General features: G+C 40.3%; 1 protein-coding gene across 1 annotated transcript; it reads left to right on the forward strand.

The window, feature by feature from the left end:
* RPA2 (replication protein A2) lies at positions 1-18,545 on the forward strand. The gene is given in 11 exon segments (XM_027109493.1): positions 1-131; positions 133-273; positions 276-297; positions 537-643; positions 4,338-4,439; positions 5,359-5,472; positions 10,715-10,789; positions 11,518-11,634; positions 16,197-16,304; positions 16,479-16,573; positions 17,731-18,545. Coding segments are annotated over 11 exon segments (1,086 nt in total). The 5' UTR covers positions 1-11; the 3' UTR covers positions 17,816-18,545.
* The last annotated feature ends 246 nt before the right edge of the window (positions 18,546-18,791 follow it).

Below are 18,791 nucleotides of genomic sequence, written 5' to 3' on the forward strand. Positions count from 1 at the left end.
CCTTAGTAACGATGGCCGCAGAGGCTTCCTACCCTCCCGGGAGCAGAGTGCGCGTTTTCAGGAGCGCGGCTGGAGAAGACGGGAAAAGGCGTAAGATTCGTGAGCACTGATTGGCTGAAGCGAGAAGAGTTCTGGCTGCTGACTGGCTCCGTCTTTCGCGGGAAGGAGTTTGTGGCTTCTGCGAAAAGTAGATATAGCGGAGCGGCGCCTCAGGGCTCGGCGGCGGTTAGGGGAACCCACCAGACCGGAACCTCCTGGAACTCTTTCCTGAGGGAATCGTGACGAAGATGTGGACCAGTAATGATGAGTGGGGCGGATTATGAGACCCGCAAGAAGGATTTAGCAAGGGGCTGGGTGGGAGAGGCCTGTGGCAGCGGGGGTGGGGGAGGGGCGGGGGCCGGCCGCGGGGGCGTGCGGGGTCGGGGGGAGGTTAAGGAGACGCTGGAAGTGGCTAGGGTGAAGTCTGGGGGTCCTGTGGATTTTTCAGAGACTTGGAGGGCGGAACAGGTATTAATACCGTTGTTGTTTAAAACCAGGTGGATTTGAAAGCTATAGCAGTTCCTCTTTTGGGGGAACCGGAAGCTACACACAGTCCCCTGGGGGCTTTGGATCACCGACACCTTCCCAGGCCGAAAAGAAATCTGTAGGTTGAAAGCGTACTTCGTTTTATCTTATACTGTCCGGAAGCTACTGACTCATCTGTGAGAGAAAATTTATGCGATGAAGGAAGGGTGTTAAACTTGAGCTGATACGATAATTGTCAATTATTATCTTTTCGAATCTTATAATTGAGTGCTGTAATTTTGAAAAGTGAAATTCCCCTAATTTTGCATCCATTGTTTCCTTGCCTTTATTTTGAAATTTACCAATAGAACTAATGAAATCAACCTTGTGGGAAAAGTGAACTTGTTTGTATAGCCTAGTTTACATTCTTCATGTATTGGAAGTCGTTTTTAAATGAAATGTAATGAGGTGCTCTAATGCGGTGGAAAGAACATGGTCTTTGAAGTCTAGTGGATCTATGATCCACCATTGCTCTGACACTCCTTGCAGGGTATCATTGGACAAATGATACCTTCTTGGAAATCTGTTTGGCACCTACTAAATGGGATTAATAATAGATACCTTACAAGGTTGTTGTGAGACTTAATATTATGATATATATATAATTACACCTGCCCCAGAGTTGCTTTCAGTAAATGGTCCCAGAGAGTATTATTAAAAAGAACCTGAGCATTGGAGCCAGAGTATGTGGTGTCCAGAATCAACTTTGCCTTTTAACTGGTGGTGTGAGTTTAGCGAAGCAGCTTCCACTGCTGGTTTTGGTGGCCCTTGATTTTTCTCATCTGATAATAGTACAAGTACTACTCATGTCCCAGGGTGGTTCTGAGAATTGATAAATGAGGTAATGTATAGGAAAGTGATCTGTAAAAAGCTGTCCAAATGCTTGTTATTCACTCTTTCAGAAATGAGTTTCAATTTAATAGCTGCTGTTGATTTCATCCTTTAAAAAATATAGGATTTGGTGTTAAGATTCAGTATTAGTAGCTTCTGTGTTTTATGTCCAGGTTGATAAGCTTTTACCTAAACTGGTAATTCACAAGGGTGTGTCAGTGGGAAAAAAATCCATTGATAATTCCCATACATTTGGGCATTGCTTTATATTTTTCATATGATTATTTTATATAATCCTGTGAGTTAATTATTATTTACTGCATTGCACAACAGAGGCTCAGGGAGATTAAGGGACACCTGAGCTTGCATAGCTAGTTAGTCCACACATTGATGCTGCACAAATCCAAAATCTGATGAGCAACTTCTGTCTATTGTAATTTTCTTTTTCCCAGGAAGACCAGAGGGGACTCCAAGTCCTCTAACTTTGTCTTCCTTGAGGCTGTAAAGGAAAAAACAAAAGATAGATCATTGGTTCTCATCTTTTCTCCTTTATCTTAACTATTTTTCTTCATTCTGGTTGTTAGAATTCTTAATCTCAGTATCCCTCCCTGGGGCTGTGTATTAAGACTGCTTTTCAGAGAACAATGATGGTTATAAACTGGAGTTTCAAACCCAGGTCTTTTTATGTTTAAATCTAGTGCCTTTTCCACAGTAAATTAGATAAACACTCTATCTAAAATGTTTCCTGTTGACTATAAACCTGTTATATTTGATTGAATCATGTGAAATTTCTAATACCATGTTTTGCCTTTAAAAATGGTGGGTTTTTTATAGTACTGTCAGAGTAGCCAGTGGTTCATAGTCAGCTAGAAAAGAATTTTTTTCAGAATTAAACATATCAGTACTTGTGCTGACACCCTCTCTGTGAATCTCTTTGGAACAAACTGGAAACTCTTTGTGATCAGTTCTTGGCACATAATAGGTGCTCATTAAAAAACAAGAACTTGCTGTGATTTGAGATGAATTTGAAGGTATTTACTAACACCTCAATAATTACCCATCTGTAACTTTTTTCCCTGAGGAGTAATAATATTTATTGAATACCTACTACATGTGGTGCTTGGGATTAGCATTTTCATATACATTATATATTTCATTTACAACTCAAAAGGTAGATATCCTCATTTTATAGAATAGGTGGTGGTGTGTCCAGGGCTGTGGAGCTGGGATTTGAACACAGGTCTGTAGGACTTTCTGGCTCCAAAGCCCATATTCTTGCTGCTGTTACCACAGTGGCTCTTAGTTTTCTTATGCTGAAGATACAATGAAAATCTCAGGTGTGATAGGTGAAAACTGTATAGTAGATTATGAGAGCTAAATCCTGGGACCTCAGCAAATTTTAAATATATAAATACTAATATAGCATATAACTTCACTTATAAAATACTATAAAGTAAAATTGAAAAACAGTTGATTCCTTTATATCCTTGTTAAAAGCTATTGCAGCTATAAAGAGTGAGGAACAATAGCTGACCTAATAATTCCTAATGTTTATTGAGTGCTTACAGTGTGCCAGTTATTCTAGGTACTTCACCATATATTTAATTTTCATAATGATTTTTAATGATTTTATTATTCCTAGTTTTATAGATGAGGAAACTGAGGTACAGATGAATAGAGAAATGTGACCAAGAACACACTGCTCCTGAGTGGTAGAGCCATAATCTTTACACTCAAGCTTGGCTGCTGCCTGTTGTGACATGTGTGCTGGTAGTTGGCTAGGCTTACTTTCTACCATCCTGGCAGTACTCACCATTCAAAATTAGGCTTCAGCAAAGTGAAATGTTGCGAGTATCATGGACCTTCAGGGATAAGCTTCAACTGCTAAATCCATGAAGACCAAGAGTCTGCTATGTTCAGTCTTACATGTGGAACAGTTACTGGGTTACATCCTGTTGATCTCCAACAGGAAGAACCGTAAGCTTTAATCCACCATGCTTTTTCCATCTTGTACATGGTCCCTCTAAGAGTATGAGAGTGCATGTTTGCCCTCAGCCTATAATGCATATTCCCTACCCACTATTTTTTCACTGTCGAAATTCTTGTGCTTCAAGGTCCAGCCTAAATGCTCCCTCTTCTTGAAATTGCCAAAAATATTTCCGAGATCCTACATAGAGCATCTCATTCTATAGTGTATCAAGATCAGGCTCGTTATTTACATTTTTACCTCCCCTAAGTTAGGAGTATGTTGAAGGCAAATCCTATTCCATTCTACTCATTTTTATGTTCCCCAAACAACCTCTGCCCAGTGGTAGGCAAAAATAAGAATTTATGCTGGTGTTAGGCTGCTTCTGGATGTGATTTGGGTGTCCTCTTCTGCCCATCACCTCCTGTCCCTTTCCTTTAAGATGTCCAGTGTGGCCAAGCCCTTATCCCATTTTCCCCATACTCACATTTGATTGTCAGAACATCTATCCTAAAGCTGTACCTCTAACTTTCTGTTATATTTTATCATGAGAGTTAGAACAACTCCAATGTTCTGTCTCTGCTGGCCATCTCTCAAACCCCTTCTGAGTACCATCTCATCTGTGATAAAAAGCCAGCTCCTAAAGGTGGGGTTTCCTTTAAAAGTCTGTTCCAGAAGCAGGTCATCTTCCTTATGCTGTTTGCACTCTGGCCTACTCATTTTGGTGATCCCTAGTACCGCACAAACTTATCCATTCATCAGGAGCTTTGGAGTCAGACAAGCCTGGGTTTGAAATCTAAAGTGTGGCATTTGTTAGCTATATAACCCTGGTTTTCATCTCTGTGAAGCAGGGATAATGAGGTGCATTTTGAAGATTCAATGTTATAATATATGTAAAGTGCTTGGCACATAGCAGGTGCTAAATGAACAGTAGTTATTATTTTCTTAATTGGATGTATGCATACTTTTTTTTCAGAGAGCCCGAGCTCAGCATATTGTACCCTGTACCATATCTCAGCTGCTTTCTGCTACTCTGGTTGATGAAGTGTTCAGAATTGGAAATGTTGAGATTTCACAGGTAAGTAAAAATAATTTGTGGAAGAGTCACTTAATCATAGGAATGAAGAATGAGATAAAACTAACATCTCAACAAAATACATAGGGGTGAAAATACATAGGGGTGGGCCTCCCTGGTGGCGCAGTGGTTGAGAGTCCACCTGCCGATGCAGGGGACACGGGTTCGTGCCCCGGTCCGGGAAGATCCCACATGCTGCGGAGCGGCTGGGCCCGTGAGCCATGGCCACTGAGCCTGCGCGTCCGGAGTCAGTGCTCTGCAACGGGAGAGGCTACAATAGTGAGAGGCCTGCTTACCACAAAAAAATAAATAAACACATAGGGGACTTCCCTGGTGGCGCAGTGGTTAAGAATCCGCCTCAGTGCAGGGGACACGGGTTCAAGCCCTGGTCTGAGAAGATCCCACATGCTGTGGAGCAGCTAAGCCTGTGCACCACAACTACTGAGCCTGTGCTCTAGAGCCCGCGAGCCACAACTACTGAAGCCCGTGCGCCTAGAGCCCATACTCCGCAACGAGAGAAGCCACCGCAATGAGAAGCCCGCGCACTGCAACAAAAAGTAGCCCCCACTCACTGCAACTAGAGAAAGCCTGCGCGCAGCAATGAAGACCCAATGCAGCCTAAAATAAATAAATTTATGAAAAAAAAACATAGGGACTTCCCTGGTGGTCCAGTGGTTAAGATTCCATGCTCCCAATGCAGGGGGCCCAAGTTCAATCCCTGGTCAGGGAACTAGATCCTGCATGCCGTAACTAAGAGCCTATGTGCCACAACTAAAGATCCCGCATGCTGCAATGAAGATACCACGTGCCACAGCTAAGACCCAGTGCAGCCAAATAAATAAATAAATAAATATTTTTAAGAAAATACATAAGTGTTGCTTTGGTTTCCAAGAAAACCAAATTTTTTTTTCTTCTGGTCTAGGTCACTATTGTGGGGATAATCAGAAATGCAGAGAAGGCTGCAACCAACATTGTTTACAAAATAGATGACATGACGGCTGCACCCATGGATGTTCGCCAGTGGGTTGACACAGATGTAAGTAGTTGGTTTTGAATCAGGGTGGGGTTACTCTGGGACTTTGGAGATGTTGAACTTTTTTAGTCTTACTTTTTAAAGGTGGATCTTATTATAAAAATAAAACATAAGCAAGACATCAAAGGCAGAAACCCTAACATTAAAGGCCAATACATTTGATGTCATAAAAAATTTAAAATCTTTTAAACTTCCCAAAATACTATAAACGAAGTTAAAGGGCAAGTGACGGGACACACTAGAATGTAAACTCTGTGAGAACAAGATTTTTATGTAGGCACTGTATCCCTAGCACCTAGAACAGTGCCAGTTACATAGTGGGCCCTGAGTAAATATTATTTAAATTAGTGGGAAAATTTTTTGCAAAATATTACGAACATTTAAAATTTTCAATTATTGAAAGTTCTTACAAAGGAAAAAGGAAAAAGCAACCACACCTTAGGAAAACGGGCAAAGAAATGCACAAGTAATTCATAATAGATGAAATACAAATTGCAACAACAATAAGAAAAGCAAGTTTACTTAACATTAAGATACCATTTTTAGTTTATTAAATTGGCAAAGGAGAAAAGAGAATGGCAATGTCCACTTCTATTGAGAGCAGTAGGCGCTTAATTTATGGAGTGAATTGTCACTGTTTGTCTGGGGAAGTGAATACCTCCCTACCTTGCTGTTATGAGCATCACCTTTCTCAAAAATCAGCCGATGATCAAAATCATCTGAGAAATGTTGACCACTCCACTGCCAGAAATTTGCATTCAGGAATAATTAAAAATACACGCAAAGGTTCAGTTGTAAGATTGTTGATCATCATTATTTATAATAATGGAAAACTAAAAGGAATCTCAATGTTAGCAGTAGGATATTATTAATTAAATCCTGGTATATTTTTTAAAATACTGCAAATGATGTAGAAATGTATGTATTGTCACAAAGAATTGTTTACCATAAATTGTTGAGAGGAAAAGAGCATGTTAAAGGTAGTATGGGGCTTCCCTGGTGGCGCAGTGGTTGAGAGTCCGCCTGCCGATGCAGGGGACACGGGTTCATGCCCCAGTCCGGGAAGTTCCCACATGCTGCGGAGCAGCTGGGCCCGTGAGCCATGGCCACTGAGCCTGTGCTCCGCAGCGGGAGAGGCCACAACAGTGAGAGGCCCGCATACCGCAAAAAAAAAAAAAAAAAAGGTAGTATGCATGGTGTGGCCCCATTTTTGCAAAGCAACATATATATGAGTATATGTATAAACATGCAGAAAATAGACTTAAAGAAAATATATTCCTTTTACCCTTTTTATTTTTTTAAATTATTTTTAAAATTTTATTTATTTATTTAGCTGTGTTAGGTCTTTGTTGCTGTGCGCGGGCTTTCTCTAGTTGCGGCGAGCGGGAGCTACTCTTTGTTGTGATGCGCGGGTTTCTCATGTCGTGGCTTCTCTTGTTGCGAGCACGGGCTCTAGGCACATGGGATTCAGTAACTGTGGCATGTGGGCTCAGTAGTTATGGCTCACGGGCTCTAGAGCACAGGCTCAGTAGTTGTGGTACATGGGCTTAGTTGCTCCGCAGCATGTGGGATCTTCCTGGGCCAGGAATCGAACCTGTGTCCCCTGCATTGGCAGGCAGATTCTTAACCACTGTGCCACCAGGGAAGCCCCCTTTTTATTTTTTAATTGGGCAGAGGCCTCTTGGTTTTTTATGTTGTTTTTAAAATACATTCATTATAGAACATTTGGATAATGCATACTTTGTATGCTATTTTCGCTTCAAAAACCACAAGTCGTCTGTGAAGAATTAACTTGATAGTTATTAATTCTTTATTTTTTGGACCTCAGAAAAATACAGGAGAATTCATTCAACAGTTGTTATTGGAGCATTGATTCTGAACCAGACTGCTTGGTTCCAGGTAGACAAAGAATGCAAAAGACACAGTCCCTGCCATCAAGGGGGAGGGTAGTTACTAGAGATGCCTAATACTGCATGCTCATACAAAATGTATGGTGCTCACTTATAAACATTTAAAGATCCCCTGAAATCCCACATCCAAAAGATGACTACTGTTACAACACATTTTGGGAAATACCCTTTCAGACATTTCTCTCTGCATATCTGTACATATATGAGATGTATGCTTACAGTTTTACATAAAGGATAATATGATATGCAACTGCTCTGTAATCTGCTCTTTTCACTCAAAACTATGTAGTGGAACTGATTTCTTAATGTCAATAAATACAAATTTACATCATCAATTTTGGTGACTGCCTATTCCATCATAAGGATATATCATCCCTTACTTATAGACCCAGTCAGGAAACATTTAGCTTATTTCCATCATTTGTTATTATAGACAATGCAGCGGTGAGTATCTTTGTGTACATCTCTTCATGATTGAGATAATCTCCTTAAGATCAATTTAAACTAGGTTTTCTGGAGGAAATACACATTTTACATGTTTCTACTTTCTTTTTTGGTTAATCTTACATTTACGTTTTTACATTTTTTATTGCCTTCCATATAGGTACCAATTTACTTAGTGCATGAGAGTTCCCCATTAGTTCTCCACACCCTAACAGTAGGTTTTATGAGTCTTAAATTTTTGTATCATAGTTTAAAAATAGTCTTGTCATTGAGAATTTTCTCATTTTTTGTGCGTAATTCTTTGGTTTTAGAGAGATTGGATTTTTTTTTTTAACTTTATTCAGTGTTAATCTGTGGGTGGATTTTTAGTTGTCTAAAGTCCTTTGATTCCCCAGGAGTGTTTGGATATTTATTTTTGTTTGCAAGAGCCTGAAAAATATTAACCTCTTATCATAATTATATGACTTCTCTAGTTTGTCTTTTGACTTTGAAAAGCTTTTCCTTGTTTCAGATTATTTTTCAATTCATGTTTCCTTCTATAATTTCTGTGGTTTCTTTTTATATCTCTATATATGATTAAGTCTTTTTATGATTAAATGATGTATTTTGGTAAAAGGAGAGAAGTATAGATCCAGCTTTACTTTTTGCAAGAGTTTGTTTTTAATTTTTATTGCAGTATAGTTGATTTATAATGTTGTGTTAGTTCCAACTTGTTTTAAAATGTTCTTTGAGAGAATACAAACTTTTATCTGTGGTATATATACAGCTATGTAAAATACTAGGTAGAGTGAAATGCAAATAGTTGATAATCTCCAGGTAATGGGAATTGGGGTGTTTTTTAGTTTTAAACACATACATTCTATATTCTCGTTTTTTTATAGTCGTGTATTTTATAATCAAAAAGAGCTTTGAGTCAGCTTATGTATTTTTCTTATTAATAATAGGTACATAGTCTAGAAAACCCAAAAAGAAATATTAAAATCATTTATAATTATCCAAGTTAACTTTTGTTAACGTTTTGATGTATATGTTTCCCCTTGTGGGAAATAAGCTTTTTTCCATGAGTCACAGCAGGTCTTCACAGACAATGAATAGAATTCTGCATTATCATTTGCAGCAGTATAAACTAATCCATTATACAAATGTGCACCTTTTGTTGGATATGTAGGTTGTTTTAAATGTTTTAGTATTCAAAACTATGCTGTGATGAATACTCCTAAAGCTAAATCTCTTTTTGAATTTTATTTTATTTATTTTTTTATACAGCAGGTCCTTATTAGTCATCCATTTTATACACATCAGTGTATACATGTCAATCCCAATCGCCCAATTCATCACACCACCACCACCACCCCCCAGCCACTTTCCCCGCTTGGTGTCCATACGTTTGCTCTCTACATCTGTGTCTCAATTTCTGCCCTGCAAACCGGTTCATTTTTCTAGGTACCATTTTTCTAGGTTCCCCATACATGCGTTAATATACGATATTTGTTTTTCTCTTTCTGACTTACTTCACTCTGTATGACAGTCTCTAGATCCATCCACATCTCTACACGTGACCCAATTTCGTTCATTTTTATGTCTGAGTAATATTCCATTGTATATGTGTACCATATCTTCTTTATCCATTCGTCTATCTATGGGCATTTAGGTTGCTTCTATGACCTGGCTCTTATAAATAGTGCTGCAATGAACACTGGGGTGCATGTGTCTTTTTGAATTATGATTTTCTCTGGGTATATGCCCAGTGGTGGGATTGCTGGGTCATATGGTAATTCTATTTTTAGGTTTTGAAGGAACCTGCATACTGTTCTCCATAGTGGCTGTATCCGTTTACATTCCCACCAATAGTGCAAGAGGGTTCCCTTTTCTCCACACCCTCTCCAGCATTTGTTGTTTGTAGATTTTCTGATGATACCCATTCTAACTGGTGTGAGGTGATACCTCATTGTAGTTTTGATTTGCATTTCTCTAATAATTAGTGATGTTGAGCAGCTTTTCATGTGCTTCTTGGCCATCTGTATGTCTTCTTTGGAGAAATGTCTATTTAGGTCTTCTGCCCATTTTTGGATTGGGTTGTTTGTTTTTTTAATATTGAGCTGCATGAGCTGTTTATATATTTTGGAGATTAATCTTTCGTCTGCAAATATTTTCTCCCATTCTGAGGGTTGTCTTTTCGTCCTGTTTGTAGTTTCCTTTGCTTTGCAAAAGCTTTTAAGTTTCAGTAGGTCCCATTTGTTTATTTTTGTTTTTATTTCCATTACTCTAGGAGGTCGATCAAAAAAGAACTTGCTGTGATTTATGTCAAAAAGTGTTCTTCCTATGTTTTCCTCTAAGAGTTTTATAGTGTCTGGCCTTACATGTAGATCTTTAATCCATTTTCAGTTTATTTTTGTGTATGGTGTTAGGGAGTGTTCTAATTTCATTCTTTTACATGTAGCTGTCCAGTTTTCCCAGCACCGCTTATTGAAGCAACTGTCTTTCCTCCATTGTATATCCTTGTCTCCTTTGTCATAGATTAGTTGACCATATTAAAGCTAAATCTTAATACATGTTCTTTATTTTCTTAAATTTCTAAAAGTACAGTTGCTATGCCAATAAGTATGTCCACCAGAAAGTTGTGTGCCTAAGAACACTGAATGAGAGTGCCATAATCGTTTGCTTGTTTTTTGATGTGCATAACATAGAACTTGGATATTTTTATTCTAATTCCTGGTTTTATTTTTTAAAAATTAAATTCTAAAAGGCAGGGCAAACTAGGTAGTGCTACATTAGGATCCTTTAGCTCTTACTTTGTAACTTTCTCTTTCTGTACATAATTTAGAAATTTTGAAGAGGCTTTCACCAGCATCACTAAAACCTAAGTGGTGTGTTTGTATTTTTTCTGTTAGGATGCCAGCAGTGAAAACACTGTGGTTCCTCCAGAAACATATGTGAAAGTGGCTGGTCATCTGAGATCTTTTCAGGTAAAGTCAGGAAAAAAAACGACAGTTAAAATGTATCTGCATGGGGCTTGCCTGGTGGCGCAGAGATTGAGAGTCCGCCTGCCGATTCAGGGGACACGGGTTCGTGCCTCGGTTCGGGAGAATCCCACGTGCCGCGGAGCGGCTGGGCCTGTGAGCCATGGCCACTGGGCCTGCGCATCTGGAGTCTGTGCTCCGCAACGGGAGAGGCCACATTAGTGAGAGGCCCGCGTACGGGGGGGAAAAAAAAAATGTATCTGCATGAAGCAGTTTCTGGGGTCATGCCTAAGTTTAGGATACTTAAGACTTAGTAAGTCTCTATGTTTAATGGGAGTTATATTGAAGTTAATTCATTATTTTCTTCTTCAAAAGGAAATAATGGGTTTCCTCAATATAAAACAAACAGAAAGGTAGAGAAAGAACAAGATCTCAGCCTACAGTTGCCATCTATGGCATTCATTAGGTGTAGAAGGCGGACACTGGATTTGGAGACTAGACTCTGGTTGTATAACCCTGGGAAAGTCATTGAACATCTCTGTGCTAGTTTTGTTCTTTTGACTATATTTCATTGACTATTTTTGGATTAACTCTGAGTTAAAAATTTTCAGTATATAACACATTTTCCTCAGTTAGTAAAATACTATAACCGAGAAAGGAGCCACAATGTTTTGACCTGAAATTGACTTGAATGTGCTCATTATTTGTTCACATTTCTCTCTTTATTTTAATAGAACAAGAAAAGCCTGGTAGCCTTTAAGATCATGCCCCTGGAGGATATGAATGAGTTTACCACACATATTCTGGAAGTAGTCAATGCACACATGATGCTCAGCAAGTCTAACAGCCAGGTGAGCAGCTTCATTCTCGTCGTTTTTCTCTTCCCTGAAAAAACCTAAACCACTTCTGTGCTCCGGCTTTGATTTCCTTGACATTTTGAAGATTGAGCCACAAGAAAGTCATCATTCAGTCCTCAAAAAAAATTTTCTCCATGAGCTTTGCTGTGTTATTTTATTCCTGATGAAACACTTTCCTCTCAAAATTACAAGTTCCTCTAACCCCGGTGGCTTGGATGGCTGAGGCCAAGACAAGCTTCAAGTGTAGACACATAATTATCAGCTGAGCTCTTAGCTTCAGGATTTTCAGTCCATATTCAGAGAAAAACCCCAACTAAGATAGCATTTTGCTGCTTTCCTTCCAACCTATTGGCTAAACAGGATTATTTATGCACCATTATTTTGTCCCTGCAACTATATTTCTTGCTTCATATCGAAATTTCTCAACATTTTCTGTGGTACATATTCAGTTTGGCAAGTCCATCTAGGACCACATAATGGGTTTGCTGATCTGAGTATTAGAGTGCCCTTAGATGATTCTGGTGGCAAGGTGGAAGACTGGTTACAGTAGGAGGGACTGGAGCTGTTGCCTCTTGTTTTGTGCCAAGCACTTTGCTAAGCCCTGGGGATACAAAGATACATTCATTCAATTTATTGAGCCTAGTATATGCCAATCATTATTCTAGGCCCTGGGAATAAAGCAGTGAACAAGATGGGTAAAGTGTCTGCCCTCAAATTTATATTCTTGAGAGAAATGGACCATCAACAAGAAAACAAATATATAATTTTAGGTAGTTATAGGTACTCTGAAATTAAGCAGAGTAGGAGAAGACAGTGATGGAGGGAATAAGAATGGTATAATTTTAAATGAGAGAAGAACATTCCATGCGGTGTCAGAAGCCATGAGACTGGAACAAGCTTGGCATACTTGAGACTAGCAAGAAGGCCAGACTGTCTGGAGTGAAGCAAATGACATGGGAGGTGGTACAGGGATGTAGGCAAGGGAGCGAGACCCCGATCATGTAGGGCTTTGTAGGCCATAGTAAGGATTACTTTTTTCTAATTGACACTAAACCTTTAGAAGGTTTTGACTAGGGAAGTGATGTGGTCTGATTTACCTTTTTAAAAGCTCACTTGAGCTGCTGTGTGGAGAGTAGACTATGAGGCACCAACAATAGCAACAGAAGTAATTCTGGGGAATGGTAGCAGCAGCTGGGTAAGAAGTGATTGGATTCTAATACATTTCGAAGGTAGAGCTGACAGGACTTAATGGTTTAGATACAGGATATAAAGAAAAGAGAGGGTACAAAAATAACTCCTAGGTTTGGGGCTTGAGTAACTAGATGAAGCTAGCAGGTTTGAAGGGCAAACTCCAGAGTTCTGTTCTGGACTTAGCAAATGCAACGTGTCAGACACCCAAATGGAGACCAGAATGGACGGCTGACTGTATAAAGCTGGGACTCAAAGGAGAGGTCAGGGGTAGAGAGAGAGCATTGGGAGTCATTGTGTGGATGGTATTTAAAGCCTTGGATGAGAGGAGGTAACTAGTGAGTTAAGAGGTAAGAGACCTAAGCTCTGAGACACAGAGCTAGGAGTCTGGAGGCACAGCAGGAGCCAGAGAAAGTCAGAGAAGTTGCCAGTTGGGCAGGAGGAAAATCAGGAAATGTGGTTCTGTAGAATATTCTGAAAAGAGTACTTTAAGGAGGGAGTGGAGTTCAACAGTAGAATGCTGCCTAGAAGTCAAGTAAGGTGATGAGAGAGGTCCGTCGGATTTGGAAACGTGGATCTTCAGAAGAGAGGCTTCAGCAATGGTTAGGGGAAATGTGGGTTAAAAAGAATGGGACTGGGTAGAAAGTTTAGGGTGTTTATTTTATGACTATACTTCATAACCTATACATATATATCAAATGTTCTGTGATAAAAATGGTTTTAAAGTGAGGATGGGTGGAAGCTGTGAGTATAGTCAGTTATATTGAGGAGTAAATAAAATAATCCTTTCCCTCAAAGAGTTTGCCTTAAGCATTGAGGGTTCAGATCACTTAAGCAGTGAGGAGTGGCAAGTGCAGGGTGCTGTCGAACCACAGAGAAGAGTTTCCTGTCCTGACCTGGACATCAAAAACGGCCTCCTGGAGGAGGTGATGCCTAAACCAAGTCTTAAAATACACACATGGGAGCAGGGGCGCACCTGAAGCATGTTTATGAGGTCATTTCAGCAGAGGTATCCAGGGAAGAAATAGCGTTCAGTTCAGTATTACTGGATCATAAAATAGGACTTCTGTCTCACCAGCAAGCAACGTGAAGGCATCTAGCTTGAAAACAGGAGACCATGACTGAATTTTGGGGTTTTTTTTAATGACCTCGAAGCATTGGCATTTAATGATTTTTTTTTTTTTTTTTTTTTTTTTTTTTTGGTCTGCGTTGGGTCTTCCGTGCTGTGCGCGTGTGCGCGGGCTTTCTCTAGTTGCGGTGAGCGGGGGCTACTCTTCATTGCAGTGCGCAGGCTTCTCATTGTGGTGACTTCTCTTGTTGCGGAGCACAGGCTCTAGGCGTGCGGGCTTCAGTAGTTGTGGCATGTGGGCTCAGTAGTTGTGGCACAGGGGCACTAGAGCACAGGCTTAGTAGCTGTGGCACGCGGGCTTAGTTGCTCCACGGCATGTGGGATCTTCCCGGACCGGGGCTCGAACCCGCGTCCCCTGCACTGGCAGGTGGATTCTTAACCACTGCGCCACCAGGGAAGCCCTAATGAACGTTTGTTGAATGAATGAGTCTCTTGACTGCATGGGATTCACTGATGAGCTTCCACAATGCTCTTTTACTTGTAATGAGTACTTAACATATTTAATCTTTTGTCATCTTTATTCAGTTCAATAAATTAAACATTGACTGAGCACCTGCTGCCCACCAGGCACTGTGCAAAGCTGAAGGGGCTTATGGGAGAAAGTGACAGGCAAACAGTGCGATGGCTACTATGAGAGGGAATGGGCCAAATGCTGTGAGAGCCAAGAAGGAAGAACACAACTAACTTTGGCCTGGGGGGATGTCAGGGAAGTCTTCACAAAGGCAGTGACAATTAAGTTGGGCTTTGAAGGATGAGAAGGGTGTTTCCCAAGCAGATGAGGGGAGGAGCATTCCAGACATGGAATAACATGTCAGAGGCGTGTGTGTGACTGGCAAGAATTCCCTGTGTTGAAAGGGGATGGTCAAGAATAAAATACAGACTTTGATGTCTAGTTGTAGTCGGTCTAATATCCAGGAGTTTTATATTATTTTCACAGGCAGGGGGAGCCAGCTGAAAGCTTTTAGGTGGAGGAGAGACATGATTAGAAGTTATTACTTGGAGCAGTGAGGAGGGTTGATTGGAATAGGAGAGACTTGCAGCTGAGACACCAGTCAGGAGATCAGGGGTGATGAGGATCAGTGATGAGCCACTGAACGCTGTATTAATGGGCTGTGGTGATGGGCTGTGGTGATGGGCTGTGGGAGGTGAGCGAGTGGAGACTCAAAGATGGCCAAGGTCTACAGGACTGGGCTTGGACTTACTAATAGAAATGGAATATACCAGGGCAAGCAGGTTTGGGGAGGAAAGTAAACTTTATTTTGAAGTGCGTGAGATAGCTAAGTGGAGGTCTTCAGTAGATGGTTGGTAACGAGGATTTGTGGCCTCGGAGGAGGTCTGGGATGAAATCCTGAGAGAACTATCAGCTTTTTGGAAGACAGGTAGACAAAGAGGCTGAGAAAGGATACTGAGAAGGTATAGTTTGAAAATTAAGTGGAGAACCAGAAGAATATGGTGTCAGGAAGCCTAAGGAGGGGTACATTTCAAGAGGGGTGTGGTCAGCAGTGTCTGCTTCTGAGAGGTCAAGTGTTATGAGAACTGAAAGGGATTACTGGCTGTGTTGGTTGATAAGCATTGGTACGTTTGGTGAGAACTGTTTCAGAGGTATATTTGGAGAGAATCCAAATAGTGCTGGGAAATGTAAACAGTGACTATAATCTATTATTTTTTAAAAGTTTGGTGGTAAAAAAGAAGAAAAGAGAGGGTAATGAGAACTATGTCTCCTTTTCTCTCCTTGTAATGCTTCATGCCTAGTTGACACTCAGTAAATGCTTGCATGATTGAAGCACCAGAGGTAGATACCACTATAGCAGATCTCAGTAATTTTCTTCTCAGTGCTATTTTTCCTCTGGTTCCTGTCACATCACAAAAGAAAAGGAGGATCCAGGAAGTACCTTTCTCTCAGTTTGATGTGATATGCTTCAGAGAATGACTTTATCTTCCTATGAAACACTCATTAGATAATAGCTGTCCTTTCCAAGGGAAGCAGTTGTTATTGGGAAAACTCTGCTTAGGGAATTCCCTGGCAGTCCAGTGGTTAGGACTCTAACTACGCTTTCACGTGGCCTGGGTTCAATCCCCAGTCAGGGAACTAATATCCCACAAGCTGTGTGGCGCAGCCAAAAAAAAAAAACTGCTTAAATTGTTTTTTTGTAAACTATTTATTAAGCTATTTAAAAGAGCAAGGACTGTGTTTAAATTGGTGAATTTACTAATGTTGTAAACTTATTTCTTAATTCAGCCCTCAGCAGGGAGAGCACCTGTCAGCAATCCAGGAATGGGTGAAGCTGGGAACTTTGGTGGGAATAGCTTCATGCCAACAAATGGCCTCACTGTGGCCCAGAACCAGGTAAACAGCTGAGTGGCTCCAGACATGCAAGACACAGACAGTTAGTTGTAAATTATGTTACTTCCTGAATGGTGCTAAGTACCTGACTCATTTCTTTCCTATAAAGGGATTCTGGCTTACATAGGGGAGCTGATTCAGAGTAGTTGCTAAAATCTTTCTGATTTGAATCTTCAGGTACTGAATTTGATTAAGGCTTGCCCAAGGCCTGAAGGATTGAACTTTCAGGATCTCAAGAATCAGCTCCAACACATGACCGTACCCTCCATCAAGTGAGTATTTGGTTTCTGTGAACTAGGGCTCCAGAATTGTACCCGTTTCCCCTCACCAGGATTTCCCGGTAATGAGAAGTAAGTTTAAAAAAAAAACAAAAAACTGTTGACTAACAAAAGCGAAGTTGTTCAGTCATGGAAAAGTAGAAAAAGGACTCACAAAGATGGTGCTGCCTGTCACTTCACTCATTCATTTTTCATTCAGCAAATACTAAGTACCATTGTGTGCAAGGGATGTAATTTTGAGCAAAAATTGACCAGATACCTCTCGTGGAATTTAGTCTGGAGGAATGAGATCCTAAGCTCCTAGTCCTCAGGTGTACATTTGCATTGGCATTGCTGTCCCCACTGTGCAGTGTTCCTCAGGCTATCTGGACCTGAAGCCATTAGACAGTCCTTCCAACATCCTTGTCCTGATAACCTGTTAGACAAGCAGCTTCCTGATTCTAATGAACTAATCAAACAAACTGAGTATTATGGTGTTTGTGATAGTTGTTACTATAAATCAGTTGATATTCTAGGTCTCGATAGAAAAGAATACTCAGGTCTAATTCCATTTCCTGTCCTATGAGATGAGGATAATAATTCCTATCTTAGAGTTACTGTGATGATGAGGTGCAGAATGTCTGTCACAATAGTAGGTGCTCTATAAATTGTTACTCTTATTAAATATGTTACTGACACTGACCCTGAGGGCCTTTAAGGATTTGAAGGTGTCATACCATGTCTAGAAAGACCTTTCCTTTCCTTCTTGCAACTTGATTTCCCAGAGGGGAATGAGAGGGTCGGTGGATGAGTGAGGAGCTATTTTTTTATATAGCTGTTTATATTGGGAGACATTATATGCAACCGGAACTATAGCTTTAGATCCTGGTTTCAGTTTGCTTACACTGGTATTTAAGTGAGGTCCTATTTTCTTTGCTTTACACAACTTGGGAGAGGCATCCAAGGCAGCCCTAAAGCCTTTGTCTCCAAGGATTACCTCAGTTTTGTAATTTTACTGGTGTTTCTCCCTGCAAGAGCCTTCCATGAGCAAAATGGCCATGAATTCTTGTCAGCTAAGATAGAAAGTAGGGAAATGAGTAAAGTTTACATATTCGGCCATATCCAAAAGGCAGTTTCCTTTCTTCTGCATTTGGTTTTTTCTTTCTTTCTAGGCAAGCTGTGGATTTTCTAAGCAACGAGGGACACATCTATTCCACTGTGGATGATGATCATTTTAAATCCACAGATGCAGAATAACTGGATCTAATTGGGTACCCGAGATATTTTCCAGCTGGACCTTTTATGCAGTCTCTCGTCTCCAGCTGTGCATATATTTGGCAGGTTGACTTCTAGGTAGTAGGTTTCATCTATAAAAGGTTTCAATTGACATCCTTTTGAAACTTACTACTCTTCTGTGTTTTTGAAGCTCAGAGGGATATGGGCAACTGACAGGGATGTAAACCAGGGCGGAATTTCTTAAAGAACTTACAAATTAGTTACAATATCAGGATAAATGGAATTGGAAGAGGGATGCTACCAAGAAGGGTTGGGCGGTATTACTTAAATAATACTCAGGAGTTTTTATGCCTAAATTGTTTCCTGTTGAGAGCAGGACTAGGGCCTGTCAGCAGAGAGCTAGCCACAAAGCCCACTAACCTCTGCCTGTTTTTGTTCCCCACTTTGGTTATGTGGTTATGTGTTGTTACTTTCAGAATTGCACTTTCTTTCACCTTGTCATAATTGCTGCCCAAAGTGTGTTTTTATAAGCATGGGGTTCTAGAATGGTGGCTTCATGGGGCAGAGAGAAAGATACGTGTTTTGTACAAAATAAGTACATTCATATGCTTAATAAAATAGTTCTATTATTGCAGTAACTTGTAAAAATGTTCTTTTTTTTACACTGTAATAATTAATACTTTATCATCTCAGCTAATTCAGAGATAAGTTAATGAGGTGTAACATGCAAATAAAAGTTCTGTAACTGCTTTAACTGTGTTTCTAAATGAGATCTACCAGCAGCTGTGTGGAGAAGGCTCCACTCCCTTGGTTTCTGACAGTGAACAACAATGTGGTTGTTATTTTCTGTACGTGCAGGATAGTTCCCATCTGGGGAGCTGTGCAGACGCTTAAAAGTCAGTCAACCAGTATGTTCATTTGCAAGTATGTCCATTCTTGATTGTTGCCTAAAAGAAAGAACAGTGGCTAAAAACAGGTTTAAAAAAGCATATACATT

This window comes from Aethalodelphis obliquidens, unplaced genomic scaffold (genome assembly GCF_003676395.1).
Source record: "Aethalodelphis obliquidens isolate GAN/ISIS:26980383/991018 unplaced genomic scaffold, ASM367639v1 scaffold9, whole genome shotgun sequence".
NCBI classification, from domain to species: Eukaryota; Metazoa; Chordata; class Mammalia; order Artiodactyla; family Delphinidae; genus Aethalodelphis; species Aethalodelphis obliquidens.